Source organism: Oreochromis aureus, linkage group 2, assembly GCF_013358895.1.
Source record: "Oreochromis aureus strain Israel breed Guangdong linkage group 2, ZZ_aureus, whole genome shotgun sequence".
Classification (NCBI taxonomy): domain Eukaryota; kingdom Metazoa; phylum Chordata; class Actinopteri; order Cichliformes; family Cichlidae; genus Oreochromis; species Oreochromis aureus.
Genome location: NC_052943.1, coordinates 13429204 through 13456521, shown reverse-complemented (window position 1 = coordinate 13456521; position 27318 = coordinate 13429204). Strand labels below are relative to the sequence as shown.

Here is a 27318-nt window from a genome sequence, read left to right as displayed (position 1 = left end):
GCTCCTAAGGAAACATGCATCCAAACTGAGACCTCAGCAAAAAGTACCTGAGAACAGTTACCAGTTTTAACACATATTGCAACAGAAGAAGGGACTACATGCATGTGTAAGAAGATTTTCACATAAGATCATAATAACAAATGTGCATTTGTGCACATTTAACCTGTTTATATGAGACATATCACATATATCTCATCCATATTTAGCTTCTTGAGGTCTAGCAGTTCATTAGCAGGTGTCCTGTGCACTGAACATTGCATCATGTGTGATTCAGCAAATCAGATCTAAACTGTTTACTTCATTTCAGCTAATTCTGTTGTCTCCCACTCACAATCTAATCTCCAGGTTGTGATCACTTCAGTCTTTCCTCAGAACAATATTATATCTTGTCTTGTCTTACTCACTAGAAATGGCACTAATAGTCTTTCATGCCTCCTCCACTTGGATGTTTTGAATAAATATTAAAAAATTCTGCAGGGGTGTCCCCACCGTTTCTATTGAAAGAGATAGTGAGAGGACACAAAACAGCTCGGATTCTCTGTGTAGGGCAACGAGTCCAATTAAGGGAGGGGATGATGGGTGGTCACGCTCTTCTGTTACCAAGGTTACAGGATGGGTCCAAAGCCAAGCCTTGACAAAAGGCACCGTCTCTACAGACAGGAGAGAGACCCAAGGCCACACAGCCAGGTCCAGGGTCAGGCAGAGCATGGAAGCAAGGAAAAGCTGGACTTTACATTTACTGCAGCTAAACAAAACTGCTGTAAGTAAGGTGATAATGATAATTACTGTGTGTCTGTTTACTCATGTTTCCACCTGTTGTAATGATTTTTTTTTCCAACCATAAAAATGAAATAAGAGGACACTGAAAAATGTGTTTTAAGCTCTATTATACCTGTTCTTTTATTTTTCATTAATTTACTAAAGGTTTAGAATACATTTAGAAAAATAACTGTGTTAGGGAAAGTTAGTAAATTAATGGTTAGATCTTGAGAAAAATGAAATTGAAGAAACTCCGTTACATCCATGGCAACATGACTTCTTTTCACTAACTTCCTGGCAATGCAGATGTGAGGCACACATTCTCTGCTCAGTTCATTCTATTCTTTTACCCCAGGCAGATGTTTTCATGACTCCCAGTGCTTTATATCTTTTGTCATGGTTTAATAAGACAAGCCACATCTAAAGGGCAGTGACTGTTCTTAAAACTGACATTAAGCCTGAACTCGCAACCGGAAGTTGAGCTCAGTTGAGCTAATCAGGTAGTGAGGAAATATTTGCTAACACATTAGCATAGCGATGTTGTAAACTTATGCCAAGGCAGGATTTCTCAGATGTTTTTTTCAGGTCCAAACTGACTAAAAACAGCTTTAAAAACCAAAACAATTTATGCTTAAAAAACGCAGGACCTGAATGCGTTTTGTTTAACGTCTCGTTATAATAGCAACTTAAGCTAAGTTGTGACATTTTTCCTGTTTATTTGCTTACCCGCTTTTCTGGGGCTACAGCTTAGGATGACTTCTGTCCTTGCATTTATTTATGAGAAGTTTCTGACTTGGTTTGAATCAACCATGACAGATTTAACCTACAATGATTTAAAAAAAAAAAAAAAAAAAACATCAATAAGAAAAACAACTTAAAAACAAAAGTTCTTCAACTGATTGGGCCATTTTGTACGGAAGAGGATTAGGGCCACTGGGAAAAAAAAGTTGGTATGTCTTTTTTTTCTTCCTTTTTTTTCTAGAATTCTGAGAAAAAAGTCAGAATTCTCACATTAATCTCAGAATTCTGAGAAAAAAGGTTAGAATTCTGAGAAAAAATAATTCAAAGGAAAAAGTCAGAATTCTGTGATTAAACTCAGAATTCTGAGATTAAAGTCAGAATTCTGACTTTTTCCCTCAGAATTATTTTTTCTCAGCATTCTGATTTTAATCTACGAATTGTGACTTTTTCTCAGAATTCTGAGATTAAAGTCAGAATTCTGGCTTTTCCCCTCAGAATTATTTTTTCTCAGAATTCTGAGATTAAAGTCAGAATTCTGGCTTTTCCCCTCAGAATTATTTTATCTCAGAATTCTGAGATTAAAGTCAGAATTCTGGCTTTTCCCCTCAGAATTATTTTTTTTAGAATTCTGACTTTAATCTCAGAATTCTGACTTTTGTTTCAGAATTCTAGGAAAAGAAGAAAAAAAGACGTGCCAACTTTTTTTTCAGTGGCCCTAATCCTCTTCCGTAATTTTGCGCTTGATAAATTCCTTAATTTACTTGATACTTAAAGGTACTCTTTACCAGTATAGGGGAAATTGCACTGTTGAGGCACAAACAGTTACCTTACATTGGTTGAAAACAGAAGGACCACGTTTATTCATTTACAAGAATAAACGTGGTTAGTAGTAGTGTTAAAGCTTAGTTTTGCAGTTCGATGCGTTTCATTTGCAGCTTTATAATTCCTCATGTCATTTCCTCCTTTGGTCTTCTCGTAAGTGCTGTGGCAAAGTATTACTGAAGCTTACTTACCCCACTTTGGGATGTCCTTGTTGTAGGGACAGCCAATCAGAAGAAATTTGGAATAAAGGTAGGGAGGCTTTAAGGGGAGAGGATCTAACGTGTCTCCTTTTAGACAGTGAATAAACTGAAGGGCTGGAAATTCCCTGTATAAGGTAAACTGTGATATGTAGGTACTCTAGCAGAGTCATGATCTAAAAATGTCATTAGTCCATTATAATATGTACAGGTAGCTATACCTATGCATGGGGAAAAGAGGGGTTTGTAGTATATTTTATGCTGGCAGGGGGCACATAGAAGGTCAGATATGGCAGCAATGTGTGGCGCATTGCTCATCATTGGTAAGTGGTGGGTGGGGGAGGGCAATGTTGGCAGTCTTGGAGTAAGTCAGATAAACAGCTCTTCTTGTTCACTGGGAAGGGGGGAAGGTTAAATCCTGGTGGCAGACAGCCAGCACCAGTGATGACACCAACTGTCACTGGCAGCCCCTCACTCCCTGCTGCTGTGCTAACTCCACTGTCTGTGTGTATGTGTGTCCACTCGAGCATTGGTGTGTGAACTGAAGTGCTATTTCCTTTAGTGTGTGGTCATTTTTGATCCCTTGGAGTAAGGATGGGCAATATGGTTGATAAGTGCAAGTGGAACAGCTGTTTAATGGATCCCCACAACTCTACAGAACAGCTTATCCAAAGCATTTCATTCATGCTTCATATTTATTTATTTATTTGGTACTTTTCTTACTGGGCATTACTGTGCTGTATGGCTACTGTGTTAGTAGTGTGCCACATCATTTGTCCAGCACATTTGCTCAGACAACTTTGTTTACACTGTCTGCAGCTTATAGTAGAATACACATCATATGAGGATATAATGGTGTGAAGTGATGTCTTCACCTCAAGATTCTGGCATACTGCTGAAAAGGTAATAAACAATAAACAGTGTTGGGTGGCTGTTTATCTGTTGTAGATTGTCTTTTAGGCCTTCTTTTGTGCTTTTCTCTCAAATTGTTTAAGGATACACTGCACACTGTGCCAAAATATGCACTTTGGTGGTTCAAAACTATTAAATAACTGTGTTGTCTTTGATATTTATTTATTTTTTGTAGATTCAACAAAAGAAATAGGAACAATGTATGTGCTTTTATGACAGGTCTCTGTCAAAAAATAGTAGCAATTTAAGAAAGATACAATTTAAAATAGGTTCTTTGCGAATCAGTCTTATGTGTTCATCGCTTGAGTTAAGTCCAATTAATGCTTGAGTGGCTCTTAGGTCCGTGTTAAGTGGATTAACACGTAAAAACCCCCAAAACATTCCTTTTATAAAGGTCAAGTATGCAGACTGGACTGAAAATGAGGTTTAAAAAAGAACTTTGATAGACCTCCAGAAAGCCTGGAGAACTAGTGTTCAAGAATACTTCAAAAATCACAAGAAAATCTGGCACCTTGGAAGCAAAATATAATGAGGGGTTCTTTTTTAATGAACAATCTAGACCTGGTATTAAAAGTTCAAAGGAAAAAAAATTGCACCATTATTGTGCATTACATTAGACTAAATTTGCTTAAATAATTTTGTTAGTTCCTAATTAAACTTTCTTGAGGAGATCAATTCTATTTTTAAGTCTGAAATCAGAAGATTTACTAGGAGGGCTGAGCTCAAAGAATGGAAACAGTGGCAGCAGCTAGCCTAATTCCCACAAAAGAGTCAGAATTCACCAAATAAAACCTATAACATAATCACAGTGATTAATACACTGTCGTAATTGTTTAGTATGTACAAAAAACAGGCATGGAATTTCATGGGGTAGAACTGGCAACAGATTTCATTGTGACTTCTTAAATTCTGTTCACTCTATCACAGATAATTCACCAGAAATATGTGTTTTTAGTATAGATAATTAAGAAATGTATAGCATGCTAATCTATGAGCTTAAAAAGTCTTTTAAGGTAAAATGTGGTTTGACAGAGCTAAAAGAGTACGATGTGAAAACTTTGTAGAATGGTAACTTGATAAAGTTATTTTTAGATACTGCTCAAACTTGTTAAAACAAGCTAACTAAATTATTGCCTGTCCCTGCTTTTTAGTGTGTATTAACTGACTGTATCAGTCTGTCTGCTACTTCAGTTTTGTCTCCAGGTAAAGGCTATAGTCGTCACTCTTCTGTTGTTCATACTGAGCACATAGTCAGGCGAAACACTCTCCTGCTCTCTCTGCTTTCTCTCCCATTAATCACAACCTTATTAGACGCTGTACCACTTCCGTTCTGCCACCCACTCCTCTATCCTCAGCTTCTTTATCATTATTAATCACCTGCATTCAGTGGTCAAGCAGATCTCTAGTCTGTGATGATTGGCTGTGCTAGACAGTGGGCGGGGCCCTCGCTGATGCATCATACACAGTACCAGCACAGCAGAAAAGCTCCTCTCTTGCTCTCCCTCCCCCTTTCTCTACCTCTCACTCTGCCTTTCATACATACGCCAGAGCACAGACTGCAGCAGAACGCAGGACCAGAAGGATTTTCCTCCTCATACTGGAACAGTCGAGAAACCAGTGGGACAGAGGGACAGTTAGCCAGTGAGGAGGAAAAAGACATTATTCATAGAGGATCCACTGAGGAGTACCTGGCTTTTAAGCTGCCAAAGTGAGTGCGTGTCCCTTTGCGTTTATCCCCACTGTATATGTGTGTCCATGCGTGTGAGTTTACTGCAGAAGCAGCAGCAGCACTGCAGATACAACGATCAGGGACTCTGCTCATCCCTCTTTCCCCTCCCCCCATTCTCCTCCTCCTCATCTCCTCTTCTTCTGTTAGAGCATCTATTAACAAGCTGGGACTTTTCCCATTTCTGAGTGCACATTGATTGTTTATGTTGCATGTGTTTGTGAGAGAGCAGAATCGGTCTGGCCACACCTGGACGCAGCAACTGCAGGGTGGACTCGGAGTGCGCTTGATTTTCCTTGCCTCATGACTAATGCGTGCTCTTGTGAGGTACAAATCAAGCTCACCACTGGTAGTTTCTGAACTGTTTCCAAATGATCCCCTTTCTGCAGGTTTGCATCTGGCTCTCAGAAGCACTTCTGTGGACTCCCAGGCGCATCCATCGCTCTTTCGGGGCTGCCCCACTCCCTCCGTACCTCCCCCTCAGCCTTACTTAAGTATAGGATGACAAGCTGTGCGCCCCTGTGCTGAGGAGGCGGGCAGCAGTATGGGCACTGTGCTGAACGGCATCCCCACCACCATCCCCTCCGTCACCAATCTGCCACCATCACGCTGCCCCACCAAGACGGGCACTCCCCCAGGCCCCGCTGATGGGCGAAGACACTGACTCCACCCCAACTCTCAACCACCGCGGCTTCCTCCCCGACCACAACTATGTGACTGAAGGTAAGAAGATGACACAGGAAGCTGTATGTGTCTGTTTTTTGTATTTAAGTATTTCCTTCAGGCAAGTGTGTATCTATGTATTGAACTTTTGGAGTGTGAGTGAGACAGAGTGCGTGACAAAACTAGCTCAGGCCAGCTTCCTAAGCTTCTATAAGCTCTGTGTTAATTATTGTTCAGACAGGAGCTGCAAACAACAAGCTCTAGTAACCAAAACATTCTTCGTTGCAAAATTATATCATCTAAGGCAACTTTTCCCCTCCTCTCACACTATTTCCTTTTTCCCACCCAGCACTTTTCATTCGTTATTTTGTTTGTGCTACTTTGTGTTACACAGCTATTTTGTCACACTGCAGGGAGGAATTGATCTGGCCCGTGCACGAGTGTCTTCACTTTTGTCTCCAGTTGTGTTTGTGTGTCAGAGAATTTTCCAGAAAAACAAGGCATAAAAATTCCTCCACACTCTTTTTGTACTTGCATTGCATGTCGGCTCTCGTATGATAACAGCGTCACGCGCGTGTTCTCCCTGTTTGCTCCCCCACTCTTCTATATAATTGGCTCAGGTGTCAGATTGAATGCATGATCTAAGGCAGGGGGTATATTTACAAACCCAGCAGCCTACAAAACTGTACAAACCACTGAATTTCTTTGGTTTCTTTATAAAGCATAAAGGAGATGGATTATGACCGTGGATAACCACGTTCTGCTTATCTTATTACCACCACTAATCTTACCTGCATGCTGGCTTTACCTGTCTGCTTTCCTGCCTCGTCTGTCTGTTTCTTACACTCAGCTCATTGTTTGCTACGCGCCTTAGACCTGAACAGCGGATTATCATTTTGGGGTCATGAACGTGTTGCGAGCTCGTTTGTGATCCTCCTATCACTGTAGAAAGGGAATTATGCTTCCTCTGTGTGTGCTGTGGCATAATTTCCCCTTGCACAGAAGCACATGCTGTAGTCAGGGGAGACTGTAGTGCTGCCTGTTGATTGTGCAAATACTCTTGTGTGTATTCAACACACCACTGAAGATTACATTTGTGCATGTCTTTGTCCATATGTGAAGGTGTGCTTTTCTGTTTCTTCTTACATATACTGTGTTTCCATTGTATCCATTTCAGGAAAAAGGTTTTTAGTAAGTGACTGGTAAAAGAAAAAAAAAAAACAGCCTTAATACCCATCAACACCCATCCATTATTGCTATAGTAACAGCCAGCAATGATAAACATGCTGCTTTTCATGCTTGGCCAGAGTGATTGGCAGATCATCTCCACCCACCAATAATGGCAGTATTAATTATTCCACACACACAGGAATTATTCAGGACTGAATTGCTGATGAGCTCACACCAAGGTGGGCACTGCTCAACACTGTTGGTGTGACGGGCTGTGCAGCGCATTATGAGCTTTAATGGAGAGGAGTTTCAGGAGTTCCCCACATGACCGACAAATATTATTTCCTATCTCAAAAAAACAACAAAAACAAAAAAAAATTTGTGAATCCACTCCAACCCCCTCCACCTTTCCTCCATGTTCACCCCATCCCCCTTCCGCCTCCCCATTTCCACCTGCCCCTTTTTTCCCTGTCGGGTCTCTAATGCAACACACAGCATTGTCCGGTGCTGAAGTGGCACAACTGCCTAACAATTATCCAACAGCCCTCTGAAGACTGCTCAAACACAGCACGCGTGTCTGAGGGAAAACCGAGCTTGGTATAGACACACAGAAGGAGATGGTACATGTGATTTTTATTCATGGGTTTATTTCGCTGTCTCCTGCGTGTGTGCCTGTATGTGTGTGTGGGTGTTTCCATCTTTCTTTCTTTTCTTTTTCCTGTGTTTACATTTATATTCGTGTGTGTGCATCTTTTTGTTAGTTCAGGTTTGAATTTGTGTGGATGTGTGTCTGCAAGTGTTGTGTCTATGTGTGTAAATGTGTGTCTGTAGATCTTCCAGTGGGGATTCCCCTCTCCTGTAACTCCTACAGGGGAGGGATGCTTAAACTCCCTCTTCCTTGCAGTCCCTCCTCTCTTGAATTACATACATTGCTTACTCCCCTCGTCCACAAACTTCCTTTGCCTTAAAAAGTATCTGATTTGGTTCAACGAATCGAGTAACAAATTCTAATTTTTGACATTTTTTAAATAACCCCATTATTATATATAATGGAGCGCCCATTATTAATTATTATTATTCACTCGAGCAGAAACTGAAAATAGAAAAATCACTAAATGGCTCTAAAAATGTAAACTGTGTTACACTGAATATCTTTGGATGTTTGCCCTGTTTAGTAACTTGTAATGGGGAGATTTGATTATGTTCCACATTATATGTCATTAAAGACTATTCTAAGGCAAGTTCTGAGTAATTCAAGTAATTGGTCACGAGGGAAAACGTGACCGAGTAGCCTCTCCCTGGGCCATGCACACTAATGATTACCTGGAAAGCTAAATGAAAGTGAATAAACAATACATGCTTAAGCCTTTGTCCCATTAGCTTTCTGTGTTCATCCTTCATGTGTTGCTAGCTTTTCCCACCAAACCCAATATGTTATTCTGTGATCATGAATACACCACCAGCTGATTTTCTTTGGTGAGTACTCATGACCAAGTGTGGTAATGTAGTAACTCAGTCCCTACCCTTAACCCCACCTTCAACCCCCTTTGCTGCCCTGGTCCTTTTTCCTTCCTACTTTCCTTCCTTCCTCACCCTCTGCTTCCCTGTTGCCCTCCTCCCTTCCTTTCCCCCTCCGTCCATCCTTGCTCCTCTTGCAGGGCTGCTCCTGGCTATAGCCTGAAGAGCTCCGCCCCATCCTGTCCACCCCTCTCCACCCTGGAGTCCTCCCCCAGGATGTTGAGCCCCATCCAGGTCCTGTGCTCCGACATCACTACCCTTTCTCTGGAGCCTGAGCCTTTTGCTTCTTACACTGAAGGTGTGTGCTCTATCCTCTTCTATCCCGAAGGTCATATCTATGTCACACAAATACGCCACATGACCCCAGTATGAGATGTGAGAGCTGTATGTGTGCACATCTGTGTGCTAATGGCTCCATGTGAGAATGTGTGAGTGTTTGAAAGAAGTGTGTGTGTGTGTGTGTGTGTGTGTGTGTGTGTGTGTGTGTGTGTGTGTGTGTGTGTGTGTGTGTGTGTGTGAGGGAGTAGTTTGACTCGGGTGGATTTCCATGTGAATCTGACTGTTATAAATATCTTAAACATCACTTTGTCTCTGTCTGTCTGCCTCATCCTTTTTTGTGTGCCACTATTTTTATATCCAGCTCTTTATTTTTATCTCAGTCTGCCTGCTCGGATTGTGTGTATGATTGATTTCTTTAAATAGTTTGACCAGATGACACCCCGCCTCCTTCAAAGCATTGCTATCTTTCTTCTATTTTATACCGAGGGAGAAAACACATGGGCACTTCACATCCATGAAAACGAACACACACAGAATAAAATCAAATCTGTGTAGATGTTCACACAAAGGCCTGGAAATGCATTTTTTTCCCATTCTCATTTCATTCCATCACCTTTATTAATGTGTCATCTGTAAAATGTCTGAAAGTTGTGAAAAAAGCTTTGAATTTCCTGGAGAATTGCTTGGTTTTGTGAAACACTACAGACAACAGTTACATTTAATTTCCAAAAAGATAAAATGAGTGAATTTTCTGCATTTTGTGCAAAAGAAATTCAGGATTGATTGATCTATTAATGCCATTAAGGCCAGAGGAAAGCATTAAAAAGGCAATGCTGTTTGGGTTTTTTTTAAACGAAGGATTAATTTTTCAACATTTATGAGCTGTCGAAACATATTCTGAGTTTTCAATATCACTGGGGTCAGACTGGGTATAAACATACTAAGCCTCTCATCGTTTTTCCATGTTAGTCTCACAAATCTGCCGGAAAAATTGATTTTTTTTAAATCAAAAATGAATCACAAGCAGCTTTGAGAACACGTGCAGTCAGAAGAAGCTCCTGCAGTTTGGCAAAACGGGATTACAGGTGTACAGTCTACAGGCGCAGCAGCTCGCTTGTTTTGTAATTCTAATTGTTTATATCTATAACCATTAGACTCACACCAGCTCCTCCATTGTGCTGATATTTGTGCAGAGAAATGGCAGAAACCCTGCTGTGCTGGGCTTAAATCACTCCTCTCCACACACGTGCACTTCTAACAAACACATGCGCCAGTTCTTTTTCCCAGATAACTCCAAAACTGCAGGACAGGGATCAATTTGCCATCTCCCTCCGGCAGGCTCTCCCCTCCTCCTCCCTCACCCCCTCCAACCCGTCTATTTCTCTACAGGGTAATTGAGTATACACACTTGTGCACACGTATGCAGGAAATGCGTGGTGCTTGAGCTACAGCTTACACACACACACACACATGCATCTCCTGCTGAGTGGTGGCTTGTCCCTGCTTTTAAGGAGCGTATGTTTTTGGCTTGGCTCTAATGGTCCGTGTTTACCCAGACCTAAGATATCTATAATTGGACCTGTAGGATGTCTGCTTCCCTTTCACCCCCCAAAACAGGAATTCTGCCTCCTTGTGTTTTTACCTCCACCCTGATCTGCATCATCTGACTGACAATTAGATTAACTGACTAATCACTTCAGCTCTATCTGTCAGCTATTTTCACTGCTAATGTTGTGAGAAAACTGTGACATCTAAAAAATATTTGCTTTGTTCAACCAGCAACCCAAAAATTCGAACCATACAATTAATAACAGTTAATTTTGTATTTACTATGCTGTGATTTTTAAGGCATTGCTGTCCGTAAACACTACAGTGTTTGTGTATTTGGTGTTCATACCCTGTGCCTGTTTTATACTTTTCTGTATCATTGGGTTCATTCATGTTTGTGTGTTGTCTTGTGCTGTATGTGTGAGCGCATGCACTTGCAGTCACAGTGTGTTCCTTCAGCTTCTGCAGTGTGGCAATGAGTCAGACAAGCCTGCTGATGCTAATGGACAGTCTGTGGGAGAGACAGACTGAGGAAGCTTGCTGTACTGTAGCACACTTATCCACAAGACAAAAACCTACAGCTTCACAACAGCACACACATTGCGTTTACACACAAGTGAACTGGACAGCAATACTTCTTGGGAGAGAACCACAGTGATCATGATGGTAGTTATCTCTGCAGTTGTTGCTTAGATTCTTATTAGGTTTTTTTCTCCTCTATTAAAGAGAGTGAAAGACACAGATGGGTGTGTGTTTTGTGTGTGTGCACAAAAAAGAAACAGAGGAACAAAAAGACCAGAGGATCCAGGTTGAGAACAGACTAAGGCTGAGCCAGGAGAGAGTGTGTGCTCCATATTTTATTCAGCTATACTGTGTACTTTTGCTTAGCTTAGCTCTTTCTGACTGTGACCTGACTGGAGACACAGTTGTCTGTATGCATCCAGGCTCTCACTCATGCACGGAGCATTAAGCTCACACATTTTCTTTTGCATTATTTTATGCACATGTGCATGTAAAGCCCCCCTGGTGCACATATGCACGTTTGTGAATTGGACTGCATACACAGGGGTCTGCATGTCTGTGTGCATCCCTTAATTATCTGCCTATCCTCAATTAGGATCACAGCGTCTGCTTCATCTCCTGGTATTAATTTAGCAACATTTGTTAGTGGACAGAACTAGAGCAGCATAATTATTTTACCGCGCTCCTTCTTCCTGCGAGGATTGGATTGCTGAATCCCACTTCCTCCTTCACCAGATTCCATATACGGCTAACCTTTACGAGCACCGTCTCCACTGGTTGGCTCTGCTTGTTACTATGGCAACCCCTACACACTGGAGGACCCCCACCACCACCACTACCACCACCGCTGCCTCAGCTTCATAGCCCTTTCCCTTCACCATCCTTTCCATTTTACCACCACCACCAGCATCACCAGCACTTGTGCACACTAGGCAGCAGAGTGCTGTGGGGGAGGGATGAGAGAGGGAGAGAGGAAGAGAGGTGAATGTGCAGAGACAACCAAGAAGAAACTGAGACAGGGAAATGGGGCAAAGAGAGAGATTGGCAAACGGGAGATTAGAGATGACAAAAGAACATGTGGGTTGAAAGGGAATGAGAGAGAGCCTAAAATTGAGCAGGGAAATTGTCACCGAATAATAAGAAAGGTGCTGCAGCGTCTGAGAGATCAAGAAAGTGTGTGTAATGAAAGATGGCTGAAGTAAAGAAAGAGGTAACAAGTGATACACAGAATGTATGAGGGGGAATGAGGTTGTGTTGTTGTGGAGATTGAAGAGCAGTCCCCGCCTCTCCTCATCATAAAATCTCTCTTTCTCAAGGCCACAACAAAATAGGCAAGGCTACAGCTTTGAATCACTCTGACTCAATAAATACACTTTCCAAGCTCTATTTTTATTACAGCAAGTTTAGTAAGAGCCATGTTCTTTTCTACCAACACCATGTGCTGTATAGAGAAATCCAGTAGATGCTGTAATGCCTTGTTGTTATTTTTGTGGTCAGCAGTGAGTTTTCAGTTGCAGTTTCACAGTTTATCATGATTGATACTCGGTCATTGTGTATGTTTAGGTCAGCAGCCCAGTGCGATGCACAAGTTAAACAGTGTTATGTGGGACAGAAACAGAGATTATTATTGAGATAACTGAAGAAGTGTTAGTTAATGCATTAAATATCTAGCTGTTGTCAGCAGTCTAAATCATCATCTTCCTCTTCATCATCTTCTGGGATCATCACAGTGCTTCATCTGCTTCTGTCTCGCCCTATCCCTAGCAGCACCATCTATCACAACAAGCCTCTGCATGTCCTTCTTGACTGCATCCATGACTCTTCTCTTGTTTCCTTCTGCCTGGCCTCTTGCTTTGTTGCCAAGCTGCTAACCTGAGTTATCCCTCTCATATATTCATTTCTAATATTTTTGGCTACTCCAAATGAAAATCAGAATATCTGCTACTCTGCTACCGGTTGGCCTCCTGTATTTTTGTCAGTGGCAAACCACACATCGTTGCAGGTCTCACTATCATCTTGTAAACCTTCCCTTTCACTCTCACTGCTATATGTCTGTCACAAATCACCACATCATTTGTCTCCACCCACTCCACCCTACCTGCAAACTCTTCTTCACCTCTATTGTGCTCTATTCATTGCTTCAGATGGTTTTTAAACTTTACTGCCTCTGCCTCTTGCAGTTTCACCTTTACATCTGTCTCTCTCTCTTTAATTCACACCCATGTATTCTGTCTTGCTTCTACTGACATCCATCCATCTTTTCTCCAGTACATATCTCCACCTCTTTAGGTTCTCTTCCACCTGCTCCCTACTCTTAACAAAGGGTTACCGCCTGTAGTAAGATTAATTTAGTAAAAAGAAAAACCATGACGGCAAATGTAAAAACAAATGAAAACAGCCTACACCAGCACATCTAGCACTCCATAGTCATTACTTACTTTTACTTATTTTTTGTTCTTTACATTAAAAAGAAAACAATTTGTGGGTTTGTGAGAGGTAATATGCTGGAACTGTTTCTTGTTCAGCTGCAGTAAGTTTGTTGATTTGCTATTTGCCTCCTAAGTGAGGTTTATAGTTACTTCCTGAATAAAGGAATATAACAAAACAAATGATAATAGAGGGGTAAAATACTTTTTTTTAATGTGTCTGTTCACAATGGCATTTGTGATCTTGGAGGAATAGTACTGTAAGTTAGCCAAGCTTCATGCTGGGTCAGTTACATCTCTTTTCATCACTCATCATTTTTACTGAACCTTACAGTTTAATCTATCTGAAAGAGGTTTAAGCACAGATACTTTCAAGCAGCTTTGTCTCTAAATCTATTGTATGTTTACAACTAAATCTTCAATCTGCTGCACAAAGGCAGAGGTGAAAGGAGGACAGGGAGCAGATTACATGCGGAGCTGAACCACACACGGGCCTCAGTTGTCCCGCTCACACGCTCTTCTTTTGACGACACAACTGCGCACTTTTCCGTTTCATGTTTTGTGTATTGTGTCGTACAGAATGGACCACGTAAAGCACTGACTCGCTGCACTAAATGCTAAGTGGATAATAATGTGCCGACTCCCGATATTTCAGCGCTGTAAATGAGCCATTGTGTTATTGTTTAGGGAGCGATGGGAGCTGTGAGGCAAATATACAAATTAATGTAATATGAAATTAGCGATCAAAACTCACTGTGTCGTGACTTTAAACACGCAGTTGTTTATGTCCTTAATAGAGACCAAAGAGTACGTGTTCACCCCAGCATAAAAACATGAACCCGAGTGACTCTAGTCTTGTACGTCATTGTGTATGTATCATAGTGGAACACAGAAAGCACCTGTGCCTACTGTGAAACAGCTGTGTGTGTGGTTGATTTCCTGTTTTCATCTACTTGCATGTTCTTTATAAAGCTCATTCTTAAATTTCAAGCACAGTTATGCAATAGTTATCAAATATTGTCTCATTCCAAACATGAATTTGCATATTTTAATCCACTTACATGTTAATCCACTGACTGTTGATTTGGTTTAATAATTTAGTGTGAGATGAACATTATACAGATGAATGATGATGTGCGGCTAATGGCTACTCCTTCTCTCTCTTTCACTGTCATTTCCACTCTCATACTACACATCTCCTTCTCTTCTTCTCTCTCTTTCTGCATTCATCTTTGTCTTTATATTTCCAGCTGATATCATCTCCACTGTTGAGTTTAACCACACTGGAGAGCTCCTGGCCACGGGAGACAAAGGGGGCCGTGTGGTCATCTTTCAGAGGGAACCTGAGGTACTTACACATGCGCACCACACCAACACTGACACACTTGCACTCATGCAGTATGTTCAGATATAACATTTTTCATTTGAGCTGTAAGGGCAGCAATGAATGCACTTGGTTCCCCTCCAGCTACACTCTATATTGGTTGATAAATACTTGATGTCCCTGCTGTGTCAGAGAGTGTGTCATTATAGCTGTGCAGAGTCCATGCCAAGCAGTTTCTGATTAACATCGAGGTGATGGAACGTGCACATTTTTCAATTTCACCTACCTTTTTTTTCTCTTTCATTTCCTTTTCTTTTCATAGAGCCAGACTGAGCCCTTCTCCCAGGGAGAGTACAATGTCTACAGCACCTTTCAGAGCCATGAGCCCGAATTCGACTATCTTAAGAGTCTGGAGATTGAGGAGAAGATCAATAAGATTCGATGGCTGCCTCAGCAGAACGCTGCACACTTCCTGCTTTCCACCAATGGTGAGAGCCTCCTGCATACACACCCTGGAGAAAACTGGAAGCTGATGTGATTGATTGATATTTTCTACATTTGCTGTGAACCACTTTAAATGATTGCTTTTTCTGAAGGCATTATCTAAGAGCATGTTTCTGAGATACTGTTGCTTCTCCCTTACCCTTTTCCACCTGATCACTGCCAGACCGTATCTTATTAAAATAGTACCTGCCTTCTTAAAAAAATTAATGAGTGACCCACTTTAAAGCTCCAAACAGCTTTAATGGCAAGGCCTCCTAAAACTACTATATGTTGCGTGTCACTTCTTTTTAATTTGCCATTGGAGGTGTTCCACTTCCCACAGTCTCCTGTATTGTTGTAAAATTACTATGCTCTCTCAAATTCAAAATTTTGACCACTTGAAGATAAATCTGAATTTGCCCCAGTGTTCCTTACCCAATGAAGTTTTTAGGATTGTGGCTGTTACTAATTGAACTGAAAAAAAAAATTGCCTTTGGCTCAAGGAGTTAACATGCTTGTGTGGGTGAGGAACGTCTCGTAATTAAGGTCTTAAGTCAGAAGCAGATTTTCCCTTGCCTAATCGCAGATGAGTTTCTGTTTGTGTTGCAACCCTTCTCTGTACTACATTAGGATGTGAGGTTACGTTCTGATTTTATGGCTGTATTGGAATACTTATTTTAGTTTATATTTACCCTGAGAACCTGAGTATTGATTTTTTTTTAAAGTACTTTATTATTTATAATTGAAGGCATGAAATATGTAGGACCTGCCTCAGCAGCTGAGTAGCAAACATGCTGACATGTTTGCTGTTGCTGTTTTCTCAGTATAATATAAAGAGACCAAGCTTCCTTACCAACCTCACTGTGTGATGAATTAGTTTTAGTGATTGTAGCTTTGATTGTAATGAAATCCCATATTGGGCTACTGTGATATTTTTAATCACATCTAGATAGAGTCTCTTAACATCAAAACATTTCAGCAAGCACCTTTATCTGATTATTTAATGGCCCTGTTATCTGTTTTCCAGATAAGACCATTAAATTGTGGAAGGTGAGTGAAAGAGACAAACGACCAGAAGGATACAACCTGAAGGATGAAGAGGGTCGAATCAAGGATATCTCCACAGTCACCTCTCTACAGGTATCTATCTATCTATCTATCTATCTATCTATCTATCTATCTATCTATCTATCTATCTATCTATCTATCTATCTATCTATCTATCTATCTATCTATCTATCTATCTATCTATCTATCTATCTATCTATCTATCTATCTATCTATCTATCTATCTATCTATCTATCTATCTATCTATCTATCTATCTATCTGTCTTGTAAAGGTTAGGAAATAAAACTGGGTCAGTGAGTACAGATGTGTTTGCATGTGTAAAAATGGGTCACTGGCACAAGGAACATGCGAGTATGTGTGAGCCTGTGGGGGTGGTGAAATCCTTTTTCTATCCTTCACTACAGCGCAGGAAGAAAATGTCTACACTGGATCTTAATTAGTTAAAAGCTTCAGTGTTTCTATCAGCCGTAAACTCTTAATACGAGTAACTCACCGTGCCTCCATATGTCTGGTTATAATGCACCTCTGTCCTTTTGGAGGAGAACCAATGTCATTGGTTCTAACACTGTGCAGTATGCAGAAAAAGAAGCCATAAGTTTAAGACTACCCATGCAATATTGTGCAGTCCCCCTTTGTGTGGGTGAATTTGTTAAATGTAAGCATGTGTCGACAAACAGTTTTTTAAAATGAACCCAAATGAGTGAAGCAGCGAATGAGCTCTTGGACTTGCTAAAGTTTCGCTCCTGAGAGTTGCTCCTTTATTATTGATGTCAAAGGAAGTAATGCATTAAATATTAACTATGATACAATTAAATTATTTCAGTTTATTCCTTTCCTTTCATTCAGAATAAATGTTAAACTGTTCTTTCTTTGGGGCTTTCCAGGTGCCGGTGTTGAAGCCCATGGACCTGATGGTGGAGGTAACTCCTCGGCGAGTCTTTGCCAATGCCCACACCTACCACATCAACTCCATCTCTGTCAACTCTGACTATGAGACCTACATGTCAGCGGATGACCTTAGAATCAACCTTTGGCATCTGGACATCACTGACCGTAGCTTCAGTATCCTTCATGGTTCGAAGCACTCGTGCACAAGGACCGGAGGAGATGAAGACAAACACTTATGTGTGTACGCACATAAAGCAGGCATATATTTGCCAAAGCCCAGGGACTGCGATAATGAATGCATACATTAATGCATACATACTCAATAATCAGTTCCTGCCCACACAAAGCAACAAGCTCTGCAAATCCCACTTTGTTGTATGAAGATATGCACAAAGACACACACAGTGCTGGGGGAGGGGAGTATTATTCTTGAGGAGTGAAAATGTATCTTAATGAATAATTCAGTGGCTGCATAAATATTTCAGCCCTTTTCTGAGTTCTAATCCAGCTCAATAGGACACAGTACAGTCGCATCCCTGACCCAGACAGGATTTATAATATTACAATTTATGTGAATATGGAATTAGTTTTCTCCCAACTATCCCCTCTAGATATATTTATATTGGTTTGCTTTATTCCTGCTGTGAATTATTGATATAGTGTTGGCTATGTATACATTTATATAAACTTTTGTTTATATTTCGTTATAGATTATTGGCCTGTGTGTGTTTCCATATTATTTTAATCAGTTTAATTATTTTCTCATTGAGTCAGTTAGGGAGTTAAATTAATAAAAGGATGAATGAATGCATAAATAAATGAATTAATTATGTGCAGTCTATGAAGCGCAGACCCGAAGAAGCTGGCTCTTTGAAAGTTTTCCTCAGCTGTGGCGCTCTCTATCAGACATTGTGGACATCAAGCCAGCCAACATGGAGGACCTGACAGAGGTGATCACAGCGGCTGAGTTTCATCCCCACCACTGTAACTTGTTTGTCTATAGCAGCAGTAAAGGCACCCTGCGCCTCTGTGACATGAGAGAAGCAGCACTATGTGACAAGCACTCTAAATGTGAGTAAAACGTGGTGAGAGACATGATGGACACGTGCATGTTGCATGTTTATAGTTTTTACAGCAAAGATTAGAAAAGATCTAAGATTTTACATAAGTATGCTAACCCTTCAAGACAGCCTAAAATTCAACAACATCAGTATTTGTTTCTTAAATGGAATGGATTGGTACTCAGAGCTTGTGTACTCTATTTGAGCACTCAAAGCTCATTTATGGATTCACACACATTCAAGCACAAACACTTCTTTCTCTGTGCCTAGCGTTCACATGCTCGCACTGATGGATCAGGGGCAACTTGGGCAAGTATATTGCCCAAGGATGCCTCGACAAGCAGACTAGAGTAAACCACCATTTCTCTGCTCTACCTCCTGAGCCACAGGTGCTCCAAACTAGCAGCAAGGAATGGCAGTGCTTTTTTCTGTTAGCTGGGTTTATCTCTATCCTCTGATTTTTCTTCTAAATACCTAAATTGAGGTTTGCATTTGTGTTATTGAGTGGAATCCCTTGATAACTCTTGTGTGCCCCCTCAGGGCAATTTTTTCTTCCTTTGGTATTCCCAGACATTTAATTTAGCACAAATTGTTAAAGTTTTTAGGCATATTGAGCATGTTAGTTCAAAGTGCTGTTGTGCCGAATTTTAAGCTTTATTCATCTCCAGCCTGCAAAACTTAAGGTAAAATAATACTAAACGAATGGCCTAAAAGATAAACTGTAAGAATTATGATTTCCCCACAGTGTAGAAGCATGATTTATCTCTTCTGGACCTTTTCTACTCTGTGTAATAATTTTTAGTTCTACCTCAGAACAGGGCTAGTTGCTCCATAAATCTGCCGTCCTTAAGGGGCAACAATTCAAGTCATGGCACTATATTTCTTGTATTTACGTTTTTTCTCAGTCACTTTGGTTCATTTCTCAGAACATCGAGTCATTTGTGCATTATAAAAGCAATGTCATTCTTTTAAATAATTCTTTGACGCGTTAATCGTATAAATGATTATGTACAACTATTCCTTTCTGTGCTTGCTTCCCAAAACATCCCGGCAGTAGTTCACTGTGCAAGTCATCACAGGGAAGACGGTTGCAGCATTTGTCACCATATGTCATGTGGATGAGAATTTTTCAGGCCACAAATTCTTCACATCACAGCAGATGTCATGCAAACGACTGTACACAGCCTCTGCAGGCGTCTGCTCTGATGTTTTATTGTTTTTTTGGCTTTGTGCTATAAAACAGTCTCATCTTTCTCTTTTCTGTTGGTAACATCGACAAAACAATTTTATTTCATACACCAAAAATGTAAATGTTAATCCCGACTAGTCTCATACATGCAGTATTGTGTCAGCTTGTTGTTTAGAAACTGATGTATGCCTTACAAAAATCATTGTCACTGAATCTTAGCCATGCTTTCCTCGACTGCTTGCAGTACTTTAGTGCACTCATATATTGACAACATGGCTGCAAAATTTGACTAAAAGAGTGAAATGTTCATTGACATTTTGGTCATAAATAATACTTATAGGACTGTGAGCCAAGCTTTCCTGCCTGTCTTTTCTTTGTTTCCCACTTTTTGTTCTTGTTGTAATGCTTCATCCATTCAGTTTACAGCTTTGATCATGAGTCACTGCTGCAGTGTTCCTGCACAAGCTGTGCTCAGCAAGCAGCTAGATCTTTCATTTTATTTTTTATATTCAGTGTTTAGAGCAACTTTAATAGAGCTCTTTGACATTTGCTAATGTTTATACACTGATGTATTCAGACAGCAACACCTCTACAGAAAGATACAGAAGTCGTGTCCATGGTCTCTCTGTCTCATAAATGACACTTAACATAATGACTCATCTGAGAGATTTATCTCTGTACACGAGATAAAAGCACAAATATCCAACTGTGTTTCTGCCTTTCATCTTGCTTAATGGCACTCGCTGACCTCTCCTTCTCTCGCCTTTTTGTCTCCCTCCCACTCGCCAGTGTTTGAGGAGCCCGAGGACCCCAGCGCCCGCTCTTTCTTCTCCGAGATTATCTCCTCTGTGTCGGACGTCAAGTTCAGCCACAGCGGTCGATACCTGCTAACCAGAGACTACCTGACTGCCAAAGTCTGGGATCTCAACATGGAGAGCAAGCCCCTAGAGACATACCAGGTGTGTGACTGGCGATGTGTGGAAAAACATGAGGCAGTGTCACAATAAATGACAAGAAACACCGGGATGAATATTATATACTGTATTCTGTCTTACCCAGCTACTATAATGAGAAATGGATAGATCAAGGTTAAGGAGCTCCCAGAGGTCAGGGATCCTTGCAAGTCACAATTAATACAATTGACAGTTGGGTTTCTATAACTTTAACCTCCTAAGACCCAAACTCGTTCATGGCATACATTTTTAATTTCTCTTTGCTATTTGGGCTGATTGGGACCTGATGAATGTAAAAACAAAGAATTATGTGTTTTGTTTTTTTTACCTGATTTTTGTTTCTGACAAAAATGAGATCCACATATCAGGACATTCCCTTTAAATTTCAATAGCATAGTGGCAGTATAATGGCCTCGTAAGCGGATATCAGGCCCTTGAAGAGCAAAATTTAGTGTTTTGGTTTAGACAACGCAAAATGTGATGTCCATATATATGGAGGTTGGTAAATGGTAAATGGCCTGTATTTGTATAGCGCTTTACTAGTCCCTAAGGACCCCAAAGCACTTTACACAACCAGTCATCCACCCATTCATACACTGGTGATGGTGAGCTACATTGTAGCCACAGCCACCCTGGGGCGCACTGACAGAGGCGAGGCTGCTGGACACTGGCGCCACCGAGCCCTCTGACCACCACCAGTAGGCAACGGGTGAAGCGTCTTGCCCAAGGACACAACGACCGAGACTGTCCAAGCCAGGGCTCGAACCGGCAACCTTCCGATTACAAGGCAAACTCCCAACTCTTGAGCCACGACCGCCAGTTTAACCGCCACGACAGGTTAAACTGTTTTATTTATATTTATATTTGTAGTAGATTTAAAGAAAGCACTGAATGAAGGAAAAACTTTACATATGCACAGCAGGTTCCTTGATTAGCTTTAAGACTATGAAAATGACCTTCTATGGACTTTGCACAGTTGCAAGAGAGAGGAGGGGGATGACATGCAGCAAATGCTCTGGGATGGATTCAGCCTGGTGAGCTTTACTGGCACCCCATTTTTTGCACATCTTAACCTTACTCTGGACTGATATGTACAAAGCTCTGCATCATCAAAGCATCAAATGGGGAAAATTCTTTTCTTTTTTTTTCTTTTTTTAATTACTGAGTTGATATTTTAAAAAAAGGAAAAAAAAGGTCTGAACCTGTTACTGTAGTGGGTGGTGTTACTAAGAAACTCAGCACCAAACTATCAACTGTCATCATTACCACTGACCAAAAACCCCAGTTGTGTTGTCCAAATGGCGAGGTGACTAACGGTTTACTGAAAGAAGGCAATTGTCATTATGGAAGAAATACAAGATCGGAGAACCAAATGAGTCATGAGTGTAAGATTGTCTCTTACAATCACAGTACTTACAGATGATTCGATTTTTTCCCAAACCTTTTAAGGATAATTGAGTTGATTTTCAAGCCAGAGAATGCACTTCTCCTCACTGATGCAGAATCCTCAGGAAGTTTTTTAATTTAAGATCGTAATCTCTTTGTATGTCAAAGAAATGAATAAAGACAAATTAAACCCATAAATTATCAGTTGTGTATGCGGAAGTTAATTTACAGGGGCTTAAAAATGCTTTGTTGATATACACACGAAATAATAAGCTAAGAAAATAAGCTTTTTAATATTTACGCCTGCTATTATTTACACATACATGCTCAATTTGTCTCCTGTGTCACTTCTAAGTGTTTACAATAGGCCACGCTAGCTTCTGGTTATGCATTTATAGGCACTAAAACTATTTATCAGCTCCTTTTTTTCCAGTATGTGTTTAGTATTCCTGCCTCAGGCCTGTGGGTGAACATGCGTGTTTGTGTATGTGTTCCTGCCTGACGTGTGAGGGCCTGTGAGGCGGCCAGGAGTGGGAGGCTGAGACGCACTGGAGCTATTTATAGGATCCCGAGCCTCCACTCATAAAGTAAAGCGTGAAGGAGGGATACCTTCCACAGTGGCTGACACCTAGATCTGCAATGCAGCACAGAAAGGGGGGAAGGAGGGACAACAGGGGTGAGGAATTGGGAGGGAGTATGAGAATGGTGTGATGTGAGGAGGAGAGATGAATAAAAGAGAGTAAATGGTAGGATTAGAGAGAAGGATTGCAGAGGTTGCAGCATACGGTGGCCTCTGAAAATATCTGCATTCAGGTATAAATGTGAATAAAAACATGGTCAGGTCTTCATCTAAGTCACAGATATGGACTCTATTTTAACTATAATAATAATCCTGCTCTTGTTTTTGTTCAATACTTTATTTAAACACTCAGTGTTGTTTGGAAAAAGTATTCCAACTGCTATGCTAACAGCAGAGTTGATTGGAATCAGGAGTTAACAGCAGCATCAGCTGATGGAAATCATGCCTTTTAGAAAAGACATGTTAGAATTTATTGAGGTGAATTTAGTTCCATAGAAAGCTGGGCAGACCCAGACAGCTCAAGGCTAAAAGGAATCGGTGAAGCTGGTCTGTTTTATGACGCTATGGAGAACTGACCCCACAGCAGGAAATCAAAGGAAAACCTCCAGAAAGACACCTCTTTCTTTGTATTTGAAATTTAATAAAGGACAACTTGAAACTGTATGGCACTGCTGGGAAAGTGGTTTTTGGATTGATCACACCATTTGGGAAGAACACACAGCACAAAGGGGCATTGTATAACAATCACAAAAACATGAGCCCAAACTGTGTAGAGTAGAAAAAGCATTGTGATTTGAACCTGCTTCAACATCTTCCAGTCGAAATCTGTCAGGAGGACTATTGTCAGAGTGTGGTGTCTGTGCTTTGAGCCTATCACTCCACACAAATAATGATACACATGAAAAGTGAGTACATATTCCTCTGGAGCCTACAGGTGGATGCAGGGATAGTGGAGGGGTTGAAATGGCAGGCATCGATGCAGGCCAATAGCGGGATTGACCTGTCAAGGGAGAAATTTATAACTTAAATAGACCATCAAACCCGGAGGGTATCTTTGGTTTGTTATGTGAGGAGAGTGACGCATGTTAGGTGTGTGTGACGAGGCACGCCTGGAATTGTCTGCCTGAGCTTGCAGGCTTCACTCCATTTTATCTTTCAGTTTTCCTTTTGTTTGAGGTTCTATTATTTTATTGCTCCAGCACTAGCATTAGCATTAGCAATTTCATCTTTGTGTATATTTTGTCATATAGAAAAAGATCAGATTGTATTTCATGACAAATTAATGCAAGAAACGGAGTAATTCTAAATCCATTGTGTGTGGGCAGAAAGTGGGTGCTGGGTTGGGGTGGGGGTTTAAAGGCTAAGCTGCCCTATTATTTATTTATCTATGGATTTATTTTGTAAATTTACACCTGTACCCCCCCCCCCCCCCGATCATGAAAAATATGCACCAATTCATGAGGAATGAGGCGCCATGCTATAAATCAGAAATCATGTGGACTGGGGGGGGTGACAAAGAGGACTGTATATTCAGCTCAAGCTGACATGGTATCATTTTCCCCTGTGCAGAAAGACCCAAAGGGAAAAACAAAATTGTCACTGGTTTTGATGTACAACCGTGAGACGACCTCAGTTTGACTGTTTATTGATTGCAAGGTGGCTGTTGGCTGCTGACTTTATGCAAAATGTGGAAAGCAGGGGTGGGGGGGTGGGGGGGGCTCAATGGAGAGAACAGGACCTGGAGGAAGAGGAGGTGTAGATTTCATCCCCTTGCATCACTGGGCAGACACAGTGCTGACACAGGCAGGTCGAATAAAAGCACAAGGAAAAGCAGTTATAAGTCAGTGTATGTGTGCGTGTAAGAATACATGTGTGTCTCTATTATCGCACCCGTGGTAGGTGCGATTGTAGAGAGCTGGATGTTAATGGATTTAGTGATATGGAAAGGAGGTTAGATTAAAATGTACTCCTGGCCCTTGTATTGCTGAAGGTTGGTGTTGTGTCTTATTAGCGTTTCCTTCAGGGAGGATTGTGTTACAGCATGCCCATATTTAATGTGTTTTGGTTGTGCTGAGCTTGGTATGTGTGTTCATGTGTCTTCTGCTCACTCTTCTATTTATAGTTTACGCCGAGAGTCGATACCTGGGAGTAATGCAGCTGTGAGATGGGCTCGATTGTAATCATATCCGTGTGTGTGTTCTTTCAGGTTCATGATTATCTCCGCAGCAAGTTGTGCTCTCTCTACGAGAACGACTGCATCTTTGACAAGTTTGAGTGTGCCTGGAACGGCTCCGACAGGTACCCGATGTTTGATGATGGATGTGTGTTTCCAGCTTACAGGCCATCCGTTCGCCATACCTGCTTACCTTAGAAATGATGTGATGAAAGCGTGAAAACTGTCTTTAGAGTAACTGGATCTCTCCTATCCTCGTGCTCTGTACAGCGTTATCATGACCGGAGCCTATAACAACTTCTTCCGCATGTTCGACCGCAACACCAAACGCGACGTCACCCTGGAGGCGTCACGGGAGAGCAGCAAACCCAGGGCCGTGCTGAAGCCGCGGAGGGTCTGTGCCGCTGGAGGAAAACGCCGGAAGGATGATATCAGTGTGGACAGCCTGGACTTCACCAAGAAGATCCTCCATACGGCTTGGCACCCAAACGAGAACATCATTGCCATCGCTGCCACTAACAATCTCTACATCTTCCAGGACAAACTCAACTCCGAGATGCATTAGTGAATGGATGTCAGCGGCAAATACAAATGAGTTTACACCCAAAAACACAACTATGCCAGAATGTACACACTATCAGACATGCACACACACACACACTTTCACACAGCCAAGAGATGCCTAAAACGCATACCTACACACACAATCAGAACTCATACACAGCGTTTCACGTCCCTCCTTCACCTCCTCCTCAGCCTTCCAGAACTGAAAGGCCCTCGGCAGGGCTAGGAAGGGAACAGGCTGGATTACACAACGGATTATGGATTGCAAAATTGTCTGAACAGTGGATTTCCTGATTGTTAGCCTCTGGATTGATGGTGTGTTGGTTGCTGCAGCTCGGCTTCCTGAGGGGAGGGATCACACCCTCGGCCCCAGAGTGGAGAGACGTTTACATGTTCGTCTTCTTCTTCTTTTTAATTCTTCATGCTCTTTTGCTTTTTTTCCACCTCCTCCTCCACCTCCTCTGCTCTCTGTATTTGTGTGCTCAAGCAAATCCTATTCTTATCCCTTGCCCACTGTTTTGTGTAACAAAAACCCTTTGTGGTTGTCTACCAGCCGCACTGATGAGAAATGGGGCATTTATATAACTGGCTGTTTGTTTTCAGATCAGATCATCATTTCAGATCAGCTTTCCCTCTTCTGTTTTTTGTAACTTCTTCTTAAATGATGATGATGGTAATTAATGAGGATGAGGTAAAGTGATTTGCGTGATGTACGAGGATGAACTTGGGACCCCACCCCCTTCTTCCTAAGCCCACCAGACGCCTCTGAGCTCTCCCTGAATCAGGAGAGACGACCAAAAACTGGGCTGCGTTCAGCAACGTGAAACAGTTACAGTCCTGCAGATAGAAGCAGAAGTTACCAGATGATACTATACCACCATGGCCTAACATGAGGACACGCGCTCATATATGGTCCACAGTGCATTTCAGTAATTCTTGTTTTCCCTGCTGAAACGTGTCCGAACGTCTCTGATTTCTGCTTCTGGTCTGGGGCTGCTTTGTGTGCTACTCTGACATTAAATATGTTAAACTCAGATCAAGCAAAAATATTACTAAAAAGAAAAAAAATCTATAAAATAAATAATTTCAGCAATCAAATGATAAATGCTGCATGTCAAACAGATTTAGCCTAGGTGTTTATAAATTGACTCACTGACTGGCTTGGCTGCCTTCGTAACCATTTTAGATCCAGCTTGTACAAAGGCTTCAGGGGCCCACTGGGGGGCCCTTTGCAGCACGAGTAACCATAGATGACCGAGCTCCCTTACCTTTATTTATGTCTTCGGACGCTGAAGCATGTTTACCGGTGTTCGGTTCATACACTTAACACGTACTTTTCGAATGAAGCCGTCCACAAAATCAGTTTCTGCTCAGTGAAACTGCAAACCGAGAAGAATGGGGAATGTTTGTGGTTACCATTAAAAGAAAAAAGACAAAAAAATCTAAGGGCCTAAATGGTGTCTGTGTATATCAGCTCGGTTTTTGACATGTATGAGGTTTTGTTGTTTTTAAACAACCATAAACGGACTGCAGACTTGATCATCGGTACTGATGACTGCCTCCAAAGCTACAGCAAAGAGATGGTACTTTAATCTCTTCGGCCTTCCTCACTGATAACTTTGCTGATGTGTTTATTTTTTAGAAAACAGCAAATTCTTTTATCTGTCCTTTTTTGTTCCTTTTGCTTTTTTCTGTCGGTTGTAGCCTACTCCACGTCCTTACCACACTAAGCCACATATTTTTGTGTTAATGTATGTTGATGACAAAATTGTCAAACGAACAGTTATAAATAATGTTAATATGTTTTTTTTCTGAATAAAGATTTCAACGAAATTGCATCCAATGGGTGTATCATTGTGATTTTTATTACTGTTTAGTTATGAAGCTGTTAACATTGCTTAACTGTTAATATGCATCCTTTGGCTTATCATGTAGTTTAAGGCGCCACCTTGTGTTATTATGCACTTATTACATGTGGATTTTAAATGTCTTGCCATATGGAGGCTGTTAAAATTTAACTGTATTGCTAAGGGATTTAATAATGAATGAATTTAATTGAAATAATTACCAAGTTTCATGATTCTGCACAATTTTTCTGTCTGGTTATCTTTGTTCTTCTCTCTGCCTAAACTTGAGTTTAAAACCCCACAATCATCTATTTTATGCTTTAATGACAGTTAATCTGAGCAAAATACATTTCTTCATAATTTAAAAATAACTCATGTTAACGCTTCATAAATATCAGAAGTTTTTCTTTCAGTCTCTGCTGAAAATCTACTCATTTTGTGTGTTGTTCACCGTCTTCATTGTTCCAGTGTGAATCAAACTCTTCTTAAATTGGACACATTAACTTGTAGCAGGAAA

At 41.1% G+C, this 27318-nt stretch overlaps 1 protein-coding gene across 3 annotated transcripts; it reads left to right on the top strand.

The window, feature by feature from the left end:
* The first annotated feature begins 624 nt into the window (after positions 1-624).
* Positions 625-26792, top strand: LOC116334441 (serine/threonine-protein phosphatase 2A 55 kDa regulatory subunit B gamma isoform). 3 transcript variants are annotated; one of them, XM_039618498.1, is made up of 12 exons: positions 625-760; positions 4980-5139; positions 5547-5880; positions 8649-8806; positions 14534-14631; positions 14930-15095; positions 16118-16230; positions 17045-17222; positions 17955-18119; positions 20088-20257; positions 24424-24515; positions 24661-26792. In XM_039618498.1, exons 4-12 carry the CDS (start codon positions 8725-8727, stop codon positions 24953-24955), a joined length of 1359 nt encoding a protein of 452 aa, XP_039474432.1. In that variant the 5' UTR covers positions 625-760; positions 4980-5139; positions 5547-5880; positions 8649-8724; the 3' UTR covers positions 24956-26792. The 3 variants fall into 3 exon arrangements, with proteins under 3 accessions (XP_039474432.1, XP_039474427.1, XP_031613828.1); XM_039618493.1 differs by lacking the exon at positions 625-760 and having other exon boundaries at positions 4956-5139; XM_031757968.2 differs by lacking the exons at positions 625-760; positions 8649-8806 and having other exon boundaries at positions 4956-5139.
* The last annotated feature ends 526 nt before the right edge of the window (positions 26793-27318 follow it).

Excerpts from the sequence above, each read along its gene's own strand:
- LOC116334441 (XM_039618498.1), top strand. The coding sequence starts at position 8,725 with ATGTTGAGCCCCATCCAGGTCCTGTGCTCCGACATCACTACCCTTTCT. Across the intron at positions 16,231-17,044 it reads CCACAGTCACCTCTCTACAG|GTGCCGGTGTTGAAGCCCAT; the intron begins GTATCTATCTAT and ends GGGGCTTTCCAG. Across the intron at positions 18,120-20,087 it reads ATGTGACAAGCACTCTAAAT|TGTTTGAGGAGCCCGAGGAC; the intron begins GTGAGTAAAACG and ends CCCACTCGCCAG.